The sequence below is a fragment of the Anomaloglossus baeobatrachus genome, chromosome 11, assembly GCF_048569485.1.
Source record: "Anomaloglossus baeobatrachus isolate aAnoBae1 chromosome 11, aAnoBae1.hap1, whole genome shotgun sequence".
Taxonomy (NCBI): Eukaryota; Metazoa; Chordata; class Amphibia; order Anura; family Aromobatidae; genus Anomaloglossus; species Anomaloglossus baeobatrachus.
The window spans coordinates 179,917,010-179,938,801 of record NC_134363.1 but is presented as its reverse complement, the minus strand read 5'-3'; the positions used below and the strand labels follow the sequence as shown (position 1 = coordinate 179,938,801).

At 45.7% G+C, this 21,792-nt stretch overlaps 1 protein-coding gene across 1 annotated transcript; it reads right to left on the bottom strand.

Annotated features, from left to right (window-relative positions):
• Window positions 1-6,298: 6,298 nt before the first annotated feature.
• On the bottom strand, window positions 6,299-21,584 carry LOC142255691 (indolethylamine N-methyltransferase-like). Its single transcript, XM_075327138.1, has 3 exons — window positions 21,414-21,584; window positions 19,615-19,822; window positions 6,299-10,373 (listed from the first exon to the last, which is right to left on the bottom strand). The coding sequence occupies exons 1-3, from the start codon at window positions 21,562-21,564 to the stop codon at window positions 9,950-9,952; spliced, it is 783 nt and encodes a 260-aa protein (XP_075183253.1). The 5' UTR covers window positions 21,565-21,584; the 3' UTR covers window positions 6,299-9,949.
• Between the last annotated feature and the right edge of the window lie 208 nt (window positions 21,585-21,792).

The window sequence follows — 21,792 nt, the reverse complement described above, 5'->3', positions numbered from 1 at the left end:
GGACAGCAGCGTAAGCCATACAAAGCTCCTACCTGCGTTCGCTCCACTAGTGTGCGAGGACACGAACCACTAGATATGGCACCTGCCTAGGTCCGCTCTTCTAGTGGTGCAAAAGAGACGGACAGCAGCGTAAGCCGCACAAAGCTCCTACCTGCGTTCGCTCCACTAGTGTGCGAGGACACGAACCACTAGATATGGCACCTGCCTAGGTCCGCTCTTCTAGTGGTGAAAAAGAGATGGACAGCAGCATAAGCCGCACAAAGCTCCTACCTCTGTTCGCTCCCCTAGTGTGCGAGGATACGAACAACTGCCAGACGCAGTATAAGGAACGTTACCCTAGCGGCAACGTCCACCTACGAGTAGAATCACAAGGCCCAGCCGGACCATGTGCCCCAGGCACCTGCCTATGTCCGCTCCACTAAGAGGTAAGGATACGGACTGCAGCCAAAGCTGTAAGGTATAAGAACGCTACCCTGCCGGTAGCGCTCACCTAACATAGACAGAGAGATGCCTAGAGGGACGTGCACAGGGCGTCTACCCTCATGCATGAACCGAGAGGACTGAGCGCCGGGCGGCGTGCATCAGGGTCTTATATAGACTCTGTGCCTCATCCAAGATGGAGGACACCAGAGCCAATCCGCTGCCAGAATGACAGCAATGACGTCTTGCTGGCCTATCACCGAGCAAAGCGTCACAAGCACATGACCAGCGACCAATCGGCATAGAAGGTGTCAGAGACATGTGACCTCGTGTCAGCGATGATGTCACCCGCACATGTGCAATGGCTCCAAGATAGGACTTAGTCTCCAGCGCTTGCACATGTGCAGTAGCAAGAAATCCGGACATAGTCTCCAGAGCCACAGCAACCATAACAATGAGTGTATATATGTATGTACGTGTGTGTGTCGGCTAAAGGAATTTGCACTGTCGCATGTACAATCAGGAAGGTTTGCACAGATGCTCCATTTGACTCAGGGAATGCCATAGACTATGTTTTGAGGGGAAATTTTAACCCTGCTCTTTACAGTTATTCACCAAAAAACCTGCCTCCATTAAAGTCAATGGAGCTGGGAGCCATAGTGCAGCCAGAACTTTAGAAGAATGCGCAGCCACGCCCTTAAATGGAATGTTCATGTGTCACAATGCAGCCAGGGAAACAGCCAGACACAGGAAAAGAGCCAGACACAGGGAAAGAGCCAGACACCAGGAAAGAGTCAGACAGTGGGAAAAAGCCAGACACCAGGACAGAGACAGACAGGAACAGATAGGGAAAGAGAGAGAGAGAGACAGACAGGGAAAAAGAGAGACAGACAGGGAAAGAGACAGACAAAGGGATAGAGAAAGACAGAAAGATAGACAGAGACTGGGAGAGAAACAGAGACAGTTACTAACTCGGTCAACGCTAGGTGCTACAACTAGTAATAATAATAAAAGTCAAATCCTCTTTTACCCCTTTATGTAGAGATAAGCTGACATCTTGAACTTAGAATTTGATGGTATCGCTGAACCTTGTAAAAATATTCAATTTTCTCATGCGGCAAATGTTTTCCAATAAATTTAAACAGTCATAAAGGGTTATGTGTTACGAGGGGGACCCGGGGAAGCGTGCCAAGATGGGAAATGGACTGCTTCCGCCGGTCAAGGTCCACTGTGCGGTGTAAGGGACCGCCGCTATGGTGGGTGAAGAGTGAGCGGGTTGCTGCTAGCGATCGTCTGGAATGTCACAGACGATCTATGTACACCGATCTGCCCTAACCCGTGAGGGTTGTATGGCACAGATCTCACGGCTCGGTGTACCTGTTGCACGGGGAAGCACAGAGGTGCCCACGCACGTGTGCCAGTGGAAGTCACGAGAATATGGCACGAGGGTAGCACAGAGGTGCCCACGCACGTGTGCTTTCAATAACCAGGTGAGTCCAAAGGAGACTTGAGGAGCTCACCTGGGACAGGAACACGGCCTGTTGACGGGGGTACTGCCGGGGCAGCAAGACAGGAACACGGCCTGCAAACGAGGTACTGCCGGAGCAGCAAGGGCCAAGCCCACAAGAGACAGTAATGCCTGAGCAGTGGCGTGGCAGCACGCTGCCAGACATCCAAACATAGAAGGACGGTCGCGCACCGCCATGATGGCAGGGGGAGCTTTTAAGGAGGTGCAGCTCCACCCGAGGGCGGGCGCGAGGCGGAGATGACGGACTTGACCCAATCAGGGTCCACGACGTCCCAGCCTGGCCAGTCAGGATTCACCACGTCACCAGCCTTGTCATCAAGCCGTGTGACGTCAGTGAGCGAATCAGAACCCACCACGCATTGCACATGCTCACCCTCCTGCCTCTGGGAAATAGAGGCGGGATCCTCGGTCTCACAATGTGCAGAGATAACGGGAATCTCACTGCTTCCCTGAGCAGTAAACCTCTGCACATTGCGCAGCCTCGCAGACCTTCGGGGCCGCTGAGCAGGAGAGTCTGCGGCAGGCCAGGGATGGGAGACCGCTTCACTCCTTGTAACAGGAGAACCACTAGGTGTCACCCTTCTGCTGCCTCTCTGAGAAGGTATCTCCTGCACACTGCGCAGTCTGGCAGACCTTCGGCGCTGCTGAGCAGGAATGCTCGTGGCAGGCAAGGAATGGGAGACTGCCTCAGTCCTTGCCTCAGGAGAGCCACGAGATGTAACAGTTATGTACCCTAAAATAATTGCAATAAAAACTTACTATAAAGTAAGGAAGTAAAACCTAAAAAAATAGAGAAATGTGGTTTTGGTGTTTGTATTGACCTGCAGAATAAAGTTAAAGGAGTTGTTTGGTACATTAATATTGATGGCCTATCATTGGGGTATAGTAACAAAAAGGAAACATGTGCACTCTGTTGTGCTAAGATATGTGGATCAATGAATATGGGAATATAGACTTGCATTAGTGCTATGAAAAAAACATAAAAATTGAGATACTTAGCACACAAAATTGGACAGTTTTATGTGAGCCCAACAGCTAGCGGCAAGGTGACCTAATTTTTGTGGAGTCCCTATCAAACTAATGCCTCTTTTTGAGTTAAAAAAACAAGTAATATATGGGCGTACAGGAACCTGGACATGGAGAATTAAAATAGCCTGAGGTTGAAGAACCAGGAGTGCTCAATCAGAAGGCATAACTCTATAATCTAAGAAAAAGACTGATGGCACATCCTATCTTTCCAATGTGAATAGGTGCAGACTGATATTGAAACATAGTATCAAAAAGTAGTAACTATATTTCATTTTCAGTCTCTTTCCTTGGGTATGTCATCAATACTAGATCAGTGTGGGTACAATAGGCTGTTAGATAAGAAATATTTATGTTGCTGAAAATTACAGTGCTGCTTAATGCTTAAAAGGGTTATCTGGGGCTATTTATCTGTTTTTACTATGAGTCTAAGAACTAAGAGGCAGGTGGTTGTTAGCTACCTGCCTGTTATATTTCTGGACAACCTCCACCTTCATAAAATAGTCACTGCTCTGTCTGGTGGTTCTGAAGTTTCCTCTGGTGATTGGCATCCGACTCCCCAAAGCCTAACCGCGGGGACCTAATTGTCAATCAGCAGGACATCAGCAGTTACGCACTATTGACAACTCAGTTTGGAAGAGCATAAGCTGCTCTATTGATGTGGAGCAGCTGAATCGCTGGCAAGAATGGTCTGTGACTGCTCTGCGGTGGTGGAGATCGGCACTGGGCACAACAGACAGTTAGCAATTAACTGCCAGTTAAATTATAGGCCCACAGTAAAAAAAATAAAAAGTCCTGAGTAAGTTCTTTAAAAAGTTGCAACTTCACGACAGTTTATTTATTTTTTTATAATTTTATTATATTTGCCCCTTAAAATAAATATAAACATTGTCAAAGCTCAAGCAAGGACTTTTTAGTTCTGCCAAAACTCCAAAGCTCCAAAAATGCTACTACTAAATTGTTACAAGATCAAAATAACTAACAATATTTGCATGATGTATAACGAGTAATGATGTATATTCATGTATCTCTGACAAGATTTACAGTAATCATAAGAATTTCTATTTTTTTCAGTTATATTGCATGAAAAAATGGAATGAATCCTAAGAAAGTATGAGTTTTTAGTGGGAAAGATTTACTTTACTGCCATAAGGTAAATGTTATTTTAATTCATTTAATTCATCAGTTTTTTTCTCATATAAACTAAAATTATTTATAGATTTAGATACATTTTGTACAGGTATGGGCATTATGTAGTACCGCTATGGGTACAATAGTCATGTCTATTTTCAACATGGTCTTCATAAACACATAAATGAATAATGTAAGATGTTATGGTTGAGAAAGAACAGGCTGGAGACAAAAACAAGACAACGGCGCTAAATATGGTAAGCACAGTTGGCATAAAGAAGCTAAGAGGTCATATGAGAAATCAAAGTTTATAAAATATATTTTGTTCAGGTATGGGAATTATGGGGTACCGCTATGGGTACAACGATCATGTCTATTTTCAACATGGGCTTCATAAGCACATAAATGAATAATGTAAGATGTACAGTGCCTACAAGTAGTATTCAACCCCCTGCAGATTTAGCAGGTTTACACATTCGGAATTAACTTGGCATTGTAACATTTGGACTGTAGATCAACATGGAAGTGTGAAATGCACTGCAGCAAAAAATAATGTTATTTCTTTTTTTATTTTTTTTTTTAAATTGTGAAAAGTTTATTCAGAGGGTCATTTATTATTCAACCCCTCAAACCACAAGAATTCTGTTTGGTTCCCCTAAAGTATTAAGAAGTATTTCAGGCACAAAGAACAATGAGCTTCACATGTTTGGATTAATTATCTCTTTTTCCAGCCTTTTTTGACTAATTAAGACCCTCCCCAAACTTGTGAACAGCACTCATACTTGGTCAACATGGGAAAGACAAAGGAGCATTCCAAGGCCATCAGAGACAAGATCGTGGAGGGTCACAAGGCTGGCAAGGGGTACAAAACCCTTTCCAAGGAGTTGGGCCTACCTGTCTCCACTGTTGGGTGCATCATCCGAAAGTGGAAGGCTTATGGAACTACTGTTAGCCTTCCACGGCCTGAACAGCCTTTGAAAGTTTCCACCCGTGCCGAGGCCAGGCTTGTCCGAAGAGTCAAGGCTAACCCAAGGACAACAAGGAAGGAGCTCCGGGAAGATCTCATGGCAGTGGGGACATTGGTGTCAGTCAATACCATAAGTAACGTACTCCACCGCAATGGTCTCCATTCCAAACGAGTCCGTAAGGTACCTTTACTTTCAAAGCGTCATGTCAAGGCTCGTCTACAGTTTGCTCATGATCACTTGGAGGACTCTGAGACAGACTGGTTCAAGGTTCTCTGGTCTGATGAGACCAAGATCGAGATCTTTGGTGCCAACCACACACGTGACGTTTGGAGACTGGATGGCACTGCATACGACCCCAAGAATACCATCCCTACAGTCAAGCATGGTGGTGGCAGCATCATGCTGTGGGGCTGTTTCTCAGCCAAGGGGCCTAGCCATCTGGTTCGCATCCATGGGAAGATGGATAGCACGGCCTACCTGGAGATTTTGGCCAAGAACCTCCGCTCCTCCATCAAGGATCTTAAGATGGGTCGTCATTTCATCTTCCAACAAGACAACGACCCAAAGCACACAGCCAAGAAAACCAAGGCCTGGTTCAAGAGGGAAAAAATCAAGGTGTTGCAGTGGCCTAGTCAGTCTCCTGACCTTAACCCAATTGAAAACTTGTGGAAGGAGCTCAAGATTAAAGTGCACATGAGACACCCAAAGAACCTAGATAACTTGGAGAAGATCTGCATGGAGGAGTGGGCCAAGATAACTCCAGAGACCTGTGCCGGCCTGATCAGGTCTTATAAAAGACGATTATTAGCTGTAATTGCAAACAAGGGTTATTCCACAAAATATTAAACCTAGGGGTTGAATAATAATTGACCCACACTTTTATGTTGAAAATTTATTAAAATTTAACTGAGCAACATAACTTGTTGGTTTGTAAGATTTATGCATCTGTTAATAAATCCTGCTCTTGTTTGAAGTTTGCAGGCTCTAACTTATTTGCATCTTATCAAACCTGCTAAATCTGCAGGGGGTTGAATACTACTTGTAGGCACTGTAATGGTTTGAGAACGAAAAGGCTGGACAAAAAAAATCAAGACAAAGGTTCTAGATAGGGTGAGCATATTTGTCATAAAGAAGCTAAGAGGTCATATGATAAATCAAAGTTTATAAAATATATTGAGCAAGTAAGAAATAAAGATTCCATTCTAGTAAAGGACACAAACAGAAAAAAGTGATTTATCTGATTTTATTTAATTATTCATATAAATCATATAGAAACAAAGAATGATTGTAAAGAAACTGATCCCAAAATGTGAATCTTCCATGATGTCATGCTAGATCAAGGAAATATTATTATTTGACAGAAAGATTTAATAAAGAAAGAGGTTCCCAATATATTTATTATGTTTAATCCATAACTCTTGTTAATTTGGACACCTTTGAAGCACGTTATAATTTAATGCAGGTATTTTTTGGCAAAAATATTTCACAACAGGGTTTCATTAAACATGGTGGACAATTTAGCTTCTATGCATTATAGTACATAGACAGCTACAAAATGAGTCATTAGTAAAATTTATCAGCAAGCTTCTCTAATAGCATGGGCTGTAACCCCCATCTGTCTTCTTCTGAACTAATTTAAAGATTATTTAGTGGGTCATAAACCAGCTCAGAAGATGATTCAAGAGAAGAGATATAAAGCTTTCATAGATGCCATAGCCCTCGTGCAAAATGCTTTCAGCTAAACATACTTGCTAGTAACAAAAAAGATGTTGTAAATGTTTATTCTCTGAGATACATGATATTCCACATATTTCAGAGCTTTTATCTTACATAGTAAACAGCTTGTTTCCAATGAGTTTGGCAACCAAAGCCTAGTCAAGTATTGCTATAGCTACATTGCAGGAGAGGAGTGAGCTCTTAAAGGTGTTTTCCCATGAACAAAGATCATTTTAATTAATTTTTGGATAATTATAATTTACCCATTTTGATTTGTTGAAAAAATGTATACATATCCCTGCTATGTACTGTGTAATGGCTGTGTCTGACTGTTCAGGGACAGTCAAGCTAACAATTTTGCTGAAAAGACAAAAGGCGCATATGGAGTCTTATCCTTGTTGGATGGATAAGAGACTATATCGGAGTTGCTCACCTGGGGAGATTGTGAGATAGTCACAACCACCATAAAAGCTTTCAAACCATGGATAGTAGATCATAGATGAATAGATATAGGAGTTAAACACTGCACTGCTGTAGCAATAGACTAAACATTATAAAATGAATAGTGATCTTTATTTTATTGCACGTTTCGAAAACTATGTCTCCTTCATCAGGATCCAAAAAAAAATCACAGATTACCAAAGGTATTCTAAAGAAAGAGATATAGTCTCCAAAATGCATAGAAAAATAAAGATCACTATTGATCTTATCCTGTCTGGTCTATTGCTCCAGTAGCACTGTGTTTAACCCCTTCATCTCTTCAGCTACAATCGTAAAAGGACATTGTATAATCATACCACATCTCCTGGGCAGTAGAGGAAATAAAAAAAAAAATATACAGACATTACAGCATGGAATCAGAAATTATTCTTTCTTTGAGGTAAAGGTTATTGCAAAAACAGGCAGAGAGATGCTTTACGTCACAGAAAGAATTAGCTGTGATCTCGTGCTATGTTAACTGTGTACTGTTTTTTGTCTCCTCTCCTTCTCAGGATATATGTAGTATGACGTGGAAGGAAATCGGGTATATACTGCTCTGATACTCAATATAATATTAATATGATTCATTTATTGTTCGTACAGGTCTACGCATTTCAGAGACATCCATCTCCTTGCTCAGGACATCGAAGGAAGAAATCGCAGTATATACCCGATTTCCTTCTACAACATATCACATGCTCTACATCTTGGGGCTGCGGCTGATACCACCATCAGATGTGCTGCATAGGGGTTGTGATGTTCAGAACCTGAAAAGGTGAGTGTACCGGAATCCTTCTTTGTCTGATATCCTTACCAGGTAAGACCCTATTGCGCTCTCTCTTCCACAGTATCTTTTCCCAGGAGATGTGGTATGATCAGACCATGTCCTGTATGGTCAGACACAGCTATTACACAGTACATAGCAGGGACACATTTATAAGATTATCTCCATTTTTTTTAAAATGCATGCAATTGGGGAATTTTGTTTTTATTCCAAGATCTGTTGATTAAAAACAGCTTTAAAATTAACTTTGCTTCCCCCCAATACAACTGTCAGCTCTCTCCTGGCATTTGATTTGTATATAGGAGAAATACCGACTCAACTCCTTCTCTTCCTCCCTCTTAGTTCCTGACTATAATGCTCTTATCAATCCTGCAAATCACAATCCCTCAGCCCCCATTTCCAGATCTGTCCTGAGCCTTAAGGTCCAGTCACACATAACGAAATTGTTAACAAGATCGTTACTACGTCACAGTTTCCGGTTCGTTGTTAAATCGTTGGTGAGATGTCACACAGTCATTGTCCCAACGACTTTAGTAACGATGCAGTGACCTGAATAACGATCTCGTTGGTCATTGGGACTCTGTCACACAGCAGCTATGTAACGATTCCGACCTCAAATAGGGGTGTAGTGTTTGACGCTGTAAGCCACGTAGGTATGCATATGCGTCGCCTTTTCCACACCGCTCCGCTCTGATTGGTGGCCAATACTGCGTTCTGATTAGGCAGCTGGCCTAGAAGGCAACTTTGTATCGCTTCATCCTTTGTCCCTTTTTGAGTCTTGCTTTAAGGATAGAACCTGCGACTCCACCCAAATTCATTCGTACTTTGTTCCCGGTTGCTTGCTTGCTTTTTGGATTGAAGCTGCATCTGCACCCGGATTCATCCCTCCTTCGTTTCCAATCGGAAACAAAGTACGAATAAATCCGGGTGTAGTCGCAGGTTCTATCCTCAAAGCAAGGCTCAAAAAGGAACAAAGCATGAAGCGATACCCAATCAGAACGCAGTACTGTTCTCAGCGCCAACCAATCAGTGCAGAGGGGGCGCGGAAAAGGTGACGCACCTACACACCTACGTGTCACACTTTAAGTTCTCATCTAGGTCATTAATGAGATCATTGGTAGGTGTCAAACTTACAGATCCATCCTGCCGAGCAGGACTCCAACGAGCCAAAAATGGCCCAGGACATTCAGCAGCGACCAACAGTCTCACATCAGGGGGCGGATCGTTGGTATGTGTCAAGCATAACGAGATCGCTGGTGAAGTCGTTGTTTCATCATAGAAACTGTGACGTAGCAACGACGTCGTTAGCGATCTCGTTATGTGTGAAGTGGCCTTTATGCCTATTCAAAGGCTCTCTTATCTCTGTATGTAAATATAGTGATTTGTGTAGACTCAGAACTGTTAAAGTATCTAGCAGGAGGAGCTCTTGAACAGAACTGACACTCAAGGAGTATTGCCCACCTCCCAAGTAATTAGAGAGTAAAGAGACCACATAGCTATGAGCTACTCAAAAGACACCTTGAGAATATCTCTTCATTGTAAATTTCTAGAACATATACAGGATGATATGACAATTGATGAAACTCTGTGTAAAGCTTTACTAAGAAATTCTAATTGTCTCTCCAGGAAAGAGACAAACTCTTGCGCCACCTATTGGAAGCAGCAATCCTAAAAGTCAAAAGGGGCCTTTTAAACAAGCCTTTTCATATGACTTAGGATTTATACCAGATCAGAACCCCAAGTTGCAGATATGGTGTTTCGGGGTGATTGCCCCTCGTCAGTGCAAAGTGTGGGATCTGATCTGGCTTATGAGAAGCTATAGTGGGGAAAATAAAAATCTAAAAAATTCTAGAAATGGAGCTAGACAAGACAAGAGAGACATGTTTCTACTCAGATCTACTTTTCCTTGTGAGCTGCAATGAATAGGACTTTCTTATAGTCAGTGAGGTCACTCACAGACGTTCTTTCCTTAACATCAACATGATCAATAACAAAATCTGCTTCAACCAGAGCCTTCTTTATAAAATCCTCATCATAATTCATGGAATGGAGTTTGTCTTTCCCAACTGTGAAATATGTTGCACCTAACATCCCACATTGTATAATGTGTCCTCCAGGCTTCAGCAACCTTGAGATCTTCCCGAGATTTCTCACATATTCATCTTGATCTTTGCTGATTATACCCATAAGCCAAAAAGTGAGGACACAATCTGCTGGAGGTAAGACCATCGGATCTAATATATTTTCTTTTGCAAGATCACATTTCACAATATGTTGAGCAGCCGATCTGACTTTTTCTTCTATGTCCTGAAAATGTTCACTGAAAGAAATAGAAAAATTAAGGTAAGTATTGTCACACACTTAACCCCTTAATGGCTAGTCAATTTTTTTAAAAAATGTTTGCTTTTTCCTCCTCTTTCCAACAACCGTTTTTTTCAGTGGACAAAGTTGTATGAGGATTTTTTTATGGGACAGGTTGTAGTTTTGTATGTCCCTATTCTTTGTATCGTATTATGTACTTGTGACGCCCTGGGCAAGCCAGGGGTCACAGGTAACTACATCACCACACCCTACACCCCGGTTAGGTACACCAAAGCTAGACCCAAAAATCCTTGTTGCCTTCCTCCAGGGGCTGATGTTCACACCAGGGGGTGGAGCCAGGCGGTTGGTCTCCATCCACCGAGGAGTTCACAGTCCTGGAGGCGGGAAAAGTTTAGTTAAGCTAGGGAAGTGGAAGTGTGAGGAGTAAAGTGGCAGTAGAGCAAGCAAAAACTGACTGAGAGCGTCCGAGTGTGTGCCCCGGACAGTGACAGAAAGGTTAGCAGACGGCGGTGACCGTCTGCAGGAGTGGATGATCGGAGTTGCCGAAAGGACCGTGGACGGGTGGTGGCCCGGCGGTACCGGAGCGGTACACAAAGTGAGGCCAGCACCATTGGCAGGGGCCTTTCGGATTCTGGCAAGGCTTGGAGTCGCCGTAATTTGCCAAATCCGTCAGTGAAGGGGCCTCAGGATTTCCAAACAACCAAGTCCCGATTGAAGGCAAAAGTCCAACCGTGTGGGAGAAACACCGCCACTGCCAAGGCACCAGTTTCTCAGGGCCAGCGCCTTTGGGCAAAGAGGGGCTCCTACGGCCCATATCCAGGCCGGGGAGCGGGTTACCGGTGGGAACCCATCAATACCAACAGAAGTACTAGGTGCAGGGAAAGAGACAGTCACCGTCAACTATCGGGGAAAAGCAACAGCAGCCGTCCGTGGGAACCGTCTTTCCAGCCGTGTGTTTTACCGTGAACTGTGTCAACGTCTCAGGCTGAGTGAGTACCACAGTGCCGTACGGCACAGCGCTGCCCCCGCGTCCCTTCACCTCATCAGGCCCCATAACCCGCCTGACATCCTGTCCTACCCCATCACCGGGCCCCGGGACCATCAACCCCCTACTCACGGAGGGGAGGACTAACAACTTAGCTGCTCCAGTCACCGCTCCCGGGATCCCGATCAGAGCAGCGGTGGTGTCACTAAAATCACCACAACCGTGGGTGGCGTCACGGACAATAACCATATCCCCAACACCAAACCCCCTTTCACTCACGGGCGAGGAGCGCCGCTCGAGTCCCCGGGATCCGGCCCATCGCTCGAGCCACCGAGCAGCAGCCGCAGAGCAGCGGCGGCCGGACCCGAGCAGTGGGAGAGCGCAGCGTTGCCACCCTCCTCCCCGCCCACGACAACTTGGCGTCACGAACAGGATCCTACCGTTCTACCGATTGGTGGAAGTGCGCCTTGTGTGACCGCCGGAGGTGTCCGTCCGGAAAATTTCAGAAGCCGCCATCTTTGGTGCGGAAAGTTCCCGCTCGAGCGTTTTCTCGAGTAGTGGAGGCGCGAAGGCCAAAACCCCGCTCCGATAGAGGAGGGGCCGGAAAGAGGCTAAGGGGGACGAAATGGCGACTGATCGAATGTAGCCACGGCTATAAAAGCGGGGACGCCAAGTCTCTGCAGCGATACTGTGTTCCTGGAAGCCTTTATTGCCCAAAATGCACAGTCCGACTACCAACGAGGACGCTCCCGCACCCGGCACGGCGATGTGGCTGAGGGACCGGACTGTCCCGCTGAGTAGCCGTCTGCAGGCCCACATGCAGCTCCTCTGGGAGGAGTGGGAGACCGACTTGGCGGACGTGGTGGCCGCTATGCGGAGACGCAAGGTGGGGGAAGATTCGGAGGAGCGGGTAACGGACCCACGCCCCTGTATTCCCGAGGGACCAGATGTGCTGGATGCTGGAAGCCCGGAGGCTGCGGCAGCTGGCGGCAATCCGCCTGACGCAGAAACAAGTGAAAGTGACTCCAGCTCCGATGCTGAGCCTACCCCTGGAAGTGAGGCGGCAAGTGAGCGTCTCCGCTACGTGGGAGAACCGTTGGTGTACTACACTGCGCGAAACGGTGGGAATGGATATCGGGCAGCCCTGTCAGCCAGCATGTCACTGCATGTTTGATGCACTGGTGGCGGAAGATGGGGCTGCCCCCTCAGAGAATTCGGAGTAAGGGCAGCGGAGCACCGTTGTCCCCGTCCCCGTTGGGACCACCTGTTTGTGTTGTAAAGTTTTGAAAGATGATAAGGAAATGGAACCGTGAAAGTCACCTGATTTGCAACTGTGATTGAAACCGGCCGTTGCCGGCACCGTTGTCCCCGTGGGGACCGTTTGAAAAGTTGCGTAAGGGCCTCCTTAAGGACAAGCCCGTGAACTTGCAGGGCAACCACAAACATTAGTGGGTTGTAAATAAAAATGTTTGTTACAGCTTCCGACCGTTGCCGCCTCCGGAGAGGCAGATTGGAGGAAGGGCCTGCAGTGGAGCAGGCTGGGGCCCAGCCACCACAGGAACCGTTGGCATTCCTCTGGGGGTTCTAGGGGCTCCCCATGGACGTGGGTCCCCTGGAAAGGACAGATCCCGCTCGGGTAACTTGGTGCAGGACTGGGGTCAAGGGGTGCTGCCTGTTTCTTAGGGGCAGCATAAGGGCCAGGTTGCTTGGGTGGGTGAGAGCGGAAGCCGTGACCGTTAACCGTTTGAAACTGTTACCGTAACGTTTAAGAAAAGTGCCTCCCGTTGTGGGATGATGTTCTTCTACTTGTATTGTTTTTCTTATCTTTTTCAGAAAAATAAAACCGGTGTTGGACGGGCAGCCCGCGGACAGTCTGCATTTTGCTAAGGGGGAATGTGACGCCCTGGGCAAGCCAGGGGTCACAGGTAACTACATCACCACACCCTACACCCCGGTTAGGTACACCAAAGCTAGACCCAAAAATCCTTGTTGCCTTCCTCCAGGGGCTGATGTTCACACAAGGGGGTGGAGCCAGGCGGTTGGTCTCCACCCACCGAGGAGTTCACAGTCCTGGAGGCGGGAAAAGTTTAGTTAAGCTAGGGAAGTGGAAGTGTGAGGAGTAAAGTGGCAGTAGAGCAAGCAAAAACTGACTGAGAGCGTCCGGGTGTGTGCCCCGGACAGTGACAGCAAGGTTAGCAGATGGCGGTGACCGTCTGCAGGAGTGGCTGATCGGAGTTGCCGAAAGGACTGTGGACGGGTGGTGGCCCGGCGGTACCGGAGCGGTACACAAAGTGAGGCCAGCACCATTGGCAGGGGCCTTTCGGATCCTGGCAAGGCTTGGAGTCGCCGTAATTTGCCAAATCCGTCAGTGAAGGGGACCTCCGGGTTTCCAAACAACCAAGTACCGATTGAAGGCAAAAGTCCAACCGTGTGGGAGAAACACCGCCACCGCCAAGGCACCAGTTTCTCAGGGCCAGCGCCTGCGGGCAAAGAGGGGCTCCTCCGGCCCATATCCAGGCCGGGGAGCGGGTTACCGGTGGGAACCCATCGATACCAACAGAAGTACTAGGTGCAGGGAAAGAGACAGTCACCGTCAACTATCGGGGAAAAGCAACAGCAGCCGTCCGTGGGAACCGTCTTTCCAGCCGTGTGTTTTACCGTGAACTGTGTCAATGTCTCAGGCTGAGTGAGTACCACAGTGCCGTACGGCACAGCGCTGCCCCCGCGTCCCTGCACCTCATTAGGCCCCATAACCCGCCTGACATCCTGTCTTACCCCATCACCGGGCCCCGGGACCATCAACCCCCTACCCACGGAGGGGAGGACTAACAACTTAGCTGCTCCAGTCACCGCTCCCGGGATCCGCGTTCAGAGCAGCGGTGGTGTCACTAAAATCATCACAACCGTGGGTGGCGTCACGGACAATAACCATATCCCCAACACCAAACCCCCTTTCACTCACGGGCGAGGAGCGCCGCTCGAGTCCCCGGGATCCGGCCCATCGCTCGAGCCACCGAGCAGCAGCAGAGCAGCGGCGGCCGGACCCGAGCAGTGGGAGAGCGCAGCGTTGCCACCCTCCTCCCCGCCCGCGACATACTGAAAATAAGGAAAAAAATTCGAAGAGCTGTTAGATGGTGAAAAATAAACAATTTCCTATTTTTTTTTTGTTTCGCTTTTGTGAAATTTATTGTGCAGTAAAAGTGATCCGGGAACTTGCATCTCCAAGTCAGTATGATTATAACAATACCAAACTGGTAACGTTTCTTTTTATTTGACTTGAATATCAAGTATAATGGAAGGTAACAAGAAATTGTAGCATTTTTCCAGAAGATCTTCCGGAAAAATTCTTGAGTTTCCCATTAACTTCCATTATGCTTGGTACCCAAGTTAAGTCCATCCGAGAATCCTACCTGCTCATTATGAGTACCAAGCACCCGAGCATGGTAGTGCTCACTCATCACTAGTTAAGAGTACAGAGCACCCGAGCATGGTAATGCTCGCTGATCACTAGTTACCAGTACCGAGCACCTGAGCATGGTAGTGCCCGCTCATCGTTAGTTACGAGTATTGAGCACCTGAGCATGGTAATGCCCGCTCATCACTAGTTACAAGTATTGAGCACCCGAGGATGGTAGTGCTCGCTCATCACTAGTTACCAGTACTGAGCACCCGAGCATGGTAGTGCCCGCTCATCACTAGTTACGAGTACTGAGCACCCGAGGATGGTAGTGCTCGCTCATCACTAGTTACCAGTACTGAGCACCCAAGCATGGTAGTGCTCGCTCGTCACTAGTTATCAGTACTGAGCACCTGAGCATGGTAGTGCCCGCTTATGAGTACTGAGCACCTGAGCATGGTAGTGCTCGCTCATCAATAGTTACCAGTACTGAGCACCCGAGCATGGTAGTGCCCGCTCATCACTAGTTACCAGTACTGAGCACCTGAGCATGGTAGTACCCGCTCATCACTAGTTACCAGTACTGAGCACCCGAGCATGGTAGTGCTCGCTCATCACTAGTTACGAGTACTGAGCACCTGAGCATGGTAGTGCTCGCTCATCACTAGTTACTACGAGTACTGAGCACCCGAGCATGGTAGTGCTCGCTCATCACTAGTTACCAGTACTGAGCACCCGAGCATGGTAGTGCCTGCTCATCACTAGTTACGAGTACTGAGCACCTGAGCATGGTAGTGCCTGCTCATCACCAGTTACGAGTACTGAGCACCTGAACATGGTAGTGCCCGCTCATCCCTAGTTACGATTAACGAGCACCTGAGCATGGTAGTTCCCGCTCATCACTAGTTACAAATACCGAGCACCTGAGCATGGTAGTGCTCGCCCATCACTAGTTACGAGTACGGAGACCCCGAGCATGGTAGTGCTCAAACATCACTAGTTAGAAGTGCTGAGCACATGAGCATGGTAGTGCTTACTCATCACTAATTGTGAGTACAGTGCACCTGAGCATAGTAGTGCCTGCTCATCACTAGTTAGAAGTGCTGAGCACCTGAGCATGGTAGTACTCACTCATCACTAGTTATGAGTACAGAGTACCTTAGCATGGTAGTGCTCACACATCACTAGTTAGAAGTGCTGAGCACTTGAGCATCGTAGTGCTCGCACTTCACTAGTTACAAGTACTGAACACCCGAGCATGGTAGTGCCCGCTCATCACTACTCTGTTTTCCCAAAAATAATACACTGTCTTGTATATTTTTTTGCTCTGAAAAAAGCACTAGGTCTTATTTTCAGGGGGTGTCTTATTCTCGAGGAGACATGGTTGAGGGTAATAATCGGAAAAAGTCCAGCTCACTTGTTCCTTTTCTGGAGACCAGGAATCCTGACTGTGCACGGACTAAGGAGGAGGAAGCCAAGCTCCAAGATTATCAGATGAATAAAAAAGAGTATAGTCCAGCAAGCAAGTCGAATAATTTTTTCTTTAAAAATATATAAATTTATTTGGTCAGAGATACAACTTCATCAAGTCTGGCAGAAGTATAGAGCAGTAGGACGTGTTTCGGATATCACATCCTTATTCTGTCTCCATCCTTGAGACAGAATAAGGATGTGATATCCGAAACACGTCCTCCTGCTCTATACTTCTGCCAGACTTGATGAAGTTGTATCTATGACCAAATAAATTTATATATTTTTAAAGAAAAAATTATTCGACTTGCTTGCTGGACTATACTCTTTTTCATTCATGGTTTAGGGTAAGTTTACCCCCTACAAAAAGCAGAACCCCCCCCTTCCCAGGATCGTCATACTTACCAGCCCTGGGCATCTGTTTGGCTCCCAGATCTCCCTGTGATCTCCCAGCAGGTGTGCTGCACGCCGCCCTCCCCTGCATCTGGCTGACACTGACATAGATCACATCACACTCACACACACTCATACTCATACAGACACACACACACACACACACACACATCAGATTCCACATCATTCCTCCCAGTGATCTCCCAGCATCTGTGCTCCCCTGCGTCTGTCCGACACTCACACATCAGAATACACAGTCACACATCAGAACAGACAGTTACACATCAGACAGCATACACTTACACATCCGATCGCATACACTCACACATCCGATCACATACACTCACACACGCTCACAAAATCGTACATACCAGTACAATCGCGCTCACACACTCACAACAGCCAAAGGTACCTCATGCTTCTGGTCATGTGATCATCCGGCAGATACTGGAAGCTCACAGCACAGTGCACAGCGTCGCAAGTCCTTACACCATCGAGCAGCAAGCAATATCGCTGGATGCGGTGAGTGTGTGGATGCGATCTGTAGTGTGTGTGTGTGTGTGTGTGTATATGTGATCTGATGTGTATGTTCTGCTGCAGGACCTTGATGCGCTCACCTGCTCCCGGTCAGCATCGGCGTCTGGTGAGTATGACTGCAGGGTCTTCTATCTTCTTTCTTTTGTCCTTTGGGGATGCCCGTTGTCTATAATGAAGTGTCCTGCAGTGTCTTTAACTTTTTTACCGCTGCATTGACACTTCATTATTGACCGCGGCTAGGTCTTATTTGTGGGGGATGTCTTATATTTAAGCCTCCCTGAAAACTCCTGCTAGGTCTTATTTTCAGGGGAGGTCTTATTTTCAGGAAAACATGGTAGTTACAAGTACTGAACACCTGAGCATGGTGGTGCTCGCACATCACTAGTAAAGAGGACGCAACTTCTGAGCTTGACCCATAAACAGGCACAGGGCAGGAGGGGGTTGACATTAATTAGTATGGTGTTAAAACTCAATGGTTTCCACTGGATGTTTTGGCATCCATGACAAGGTAAAAGACTTGAATTCAATCACAACTGATGCATTAGGTTTTAAGATTTGAGAATATACTCATACTGTCTTCTGATTAGCTGTGGAAGACTCTGGCTTCAGATCTCCAATGTATAGACCAAATGCAATGAAAACATATTCCTTCTTTGCCCACTAACAGTGCTAATTATTAAATTACTGCATCTATGAAATAAAATTTTGATGGGTGTGGAAAAAAGTATTTTTTTCTGATTTCTGAAAATTGATTTTGATAAACTAATATTAGGCTAGTTTCACACTTGCGTTGTTTTTCTTCAGTCGCAATCCGCCGTTTTGGAAAACAGCGTAACCGATAAAGGATTTCACTGCTTCCCATAGACTTGTATGGGCGACGGATTGCGACTGTTATACCTGCATTGCTTCCGCTGGCCGACGCTGCGTTGCTTCCGCCGGGCAGAAAGAATGCAGCATGTAACGTTTTTTGAGCAGCGGAATCCGTAGGATTTGCTGCGCATGCTCTCTCTGGCTCCCTGCACACGTAACCAGGGTACACATCGGGTTACTGAGCAAAGCACTTTGCTTAGTCCCCCGATATTTACCCTGGCTATGTGTGCAAGGAGCCAGCTCGAAGCAGTGTACGCTGAAAACCAAGGTAAATATCGGGTAACCAAGCAAAGTGCTTTGCTTAGTTTCCCGATATTTACCCTGGCTACGTGTCCAGGGAGCCCGACACTTCCCCGCTTGGCTCTGCCCCCTCCCACACTCTACTCTGCATGTACACACGCACACACACAGACACATGCACACACACAGATGCACGCATGCACGCACATACACACGCACATACACACACACACACACACACACACACTCACCTATCCCCAGCAATGCAGTCCCCAGCACTGATGTCCTCTCAGCGCCATGGCCCCGCTTGGCTCCACCCACCCCGCACTCCACCCTCCGCACACATTCTCAGCGGCCGAATGATCAGCTGAACACCCAGCGACCGGCTGCTGTGAGTGATCAGCTGATCACCCAGAGGCTGGCTGCTGTGAGCAATCAGCTGATCATCCGGCGGCCGGCTGCTGTGAGTGATCAGCTGATCATTCACAATAGTCTGCTGCCGGTAAAACTGTAAAGAAAAAAAAAAAGCAGATTCCGTTGTTTTGTATGATCCGTTGCATCCGTTGTGCCACTATATGCAACACATCTGCTGCAGCCGTCACAGGACGCAATGCAACGGATGCCGTTCAACGCAAGTGTGAAACTAGCCTTACACAAATACAGAATTAATGTAGGTAGAACGCATTGTCTTATGCTTGCTTTACACGAGACAATCTATCGTGCGATAGATCGTCGGGGGTCACGGTTTTTGTGACGCACATCTGGCATCGCTTGCGACGTCGGCCTGTGTGACACCTCCAGGCGACGCAGTATTGATCACAAATCGTGAGTCGTGTACTCGTCGCTAGGTTTCATAAAATTGTTTATGAAACATGGCGCCGGTTGTTCATCATTCCTGTGGCAACACACGTCGCTCCGTGTGATACCACGGGAACGATGAACATCGCTTACCTGCGTCCCACCGGCTATGTGGAAGGAAGGAGGCGGCGGAATGTTTACATCCCGCTCATCTCCGCCCCTCCGCCTCTATTGGCCGGCTGCTCTGTGACGTCACTGTGACGCCGAACATCCCTCCCACTTCAGGAAGTGGATGTTCGCTGCCCACAGCGAGGTCGCACGGGAAGTAAGTGTGTGTGACAAGGGTTTACGACTTTGTCCACCACGGGCAATCAATTGCCCATGACGCACAAACAACGTGGGCGGTTACGATAGCTCATGCAATCATACGATACATCGTAACGTGTAAAGCCCGCATAAGCCTTTCATAGATCTGCTTCATGTCTCTTGTACAATAGCAAAAATGACAATGACAGTGGGGTTTCCCTAAAATGTAGAAAAATACTTCACCTTTTTCCTTCTATGTCCACATGAAATTTTGCAGCATGCTGCCAATCAAACGCTCCCGTACGTGAGTCCACCCATCTCTTCAGTTCCAGGATGCATCTGTCTCTGATCTTCAGAATTATGATGTGTTTGAAAAATTCACAGGCTGTGTATAATTGATAAACTATTGCACTAACACTGAAGTCAATCAAGACGTCTCCTTTAATACGACCTGCAGTATTAAAAAAAAAATCCAAAAAATAAAAGATATATTAACAGCTGAAAGTTTTGCAAATGTGATTCAAGATCCTCTAAATATTCACGTCTTTTATTTTAAATTAAATCTCTCATCACTGAATCGGAAATTTTAAACTTAATTTTAAATATATCTTTAATAAAAATATTAAGGCTGGTGGTGAAAAACAGGAATCAGGCAACCACCTGACAAAGCCATAGACGTAAATTATTCAGACCAAACAGGGAACAAAATGGGGATTCCTGGGCTCTGCAGAAGAGTAAACATAAGAGTGTATGTTCTCTGGATCTTTATTCATACAATGCGTTTTAAACTTGAACTTTTCATCAGGTATAGTATCAACATACAATGCTATACTACTTACTATGTACATAATCATAAGAATAATCCAAACGCTAGAGTTGCATCTTTTTGGCCAAAAAAAATGAAATAAGAAGCAAACAAAACAATATATATTCAAAAATGGTATAAATAAAAATGTCAGCTCCGGGTGAAAAAAACAAACCCTCATACAGCTCTATTTAAGTAAAACTTAAAATTAAAAATGTTACGGGTCACAGAATATGGCGACACAAATTAATTTTTGGGGGGACAAATTTGAAATTTTTATTTTTAAATTTTAAAGACAAAAGCTCTATGCTTGTTTGATATCATCGTTATCGTGCTAAGATGGCACTCACACTGGCGTATAGCCAGCATATAGTGCTATTCGATGTTTAATCCGATAGCTCTCGCTCCAATGCTATGGAGCAGGGCTGATTAGCACTTTTTTTTTCTCATGTCAATCCAGCATCTGATAAAAATAGCTGCATGCTGCAATTATCAGAGTATATCGGCTCACGCGCACCAATATAAGTCTTTTGTGCATGTGAAACATCTGACTGCACTCCGATGTCATGAGAGTGCAATCCAATAGACGCAGACATGCAATGGAGAAGATGTAGAAACTAATATCTCTTCTGTACGCACATGTGATCTAGTTCTCACATATGAGAGAATCGGAGCACAGTAGAATGACACTCGGACCACGCTCGCAGCAGAGTTTGAGCCGAAAGTTATTAACATATCTCATCCAAAGCTCTCCCATCGGATGTTATACGCTAGTGTAAGCACACTATAGCCTTAAAAATCATATTGCTAAGTAATTTTTACTGAACAATAAACACTGTAAAAATAATATATCAAATTGTCCTTCATAAGTATGTATAGTGTAAAGTGTATGGTGTCCTTCATAAGTATGTATAGTGTAAAGTGTATGGTGTCCTTCATAAGTATGTATAGTGTAAAGTGTATGGTGTCCTTCATAAGTACGTATAGTGTAAAGTGTATGGTGTCCTTCAAATGTACAACTCGTCTTGCAAAAAGCAAAAATTCTTGTAACTATTCGGATTGAAAAATAAAAAGTATATATTTCTTGGAAGAAGATAAGGAATAAACAAAAGCATAAAATTGAAAACTCACCATGTCAGGAAGCATTAAAAAGTTTTTTTTTAAAAAACTTTTATATATTTATATTTCAGTTATTTAAAACTAAGTAAGCATACAGTAAAAAAGTTACAATACATACCCTCAGTGAAAGTTTTTGTAAGATTTTTAATTGGAAATTCCAAGAAATCAGCAGCCAAGTTTGTTTCGGAGTCATCTGAAACATAATGCTCAAGACATTGTCTAGAATCAAAGCCATGTTCAGAATAGAACTTATAGGGACTGGGATCCATTGTCTAATCTTGTATCACAGACGGGGTGACTGCCTCTACACCGGTGCTCAAGGTCTTTATATAATCAGCAGAAATCAATTTACAAGGAGTCCATGTGACCGTACATTACCATGGAGAATATTTTTGACTTTAAAAACCTATGACATGTTTTCATCATGGGTCCCTAAAGGAGGTATGAAGCCGGATCAGGAGTTGATCAGGAGCTGAACCTCCATCATATCAATCACT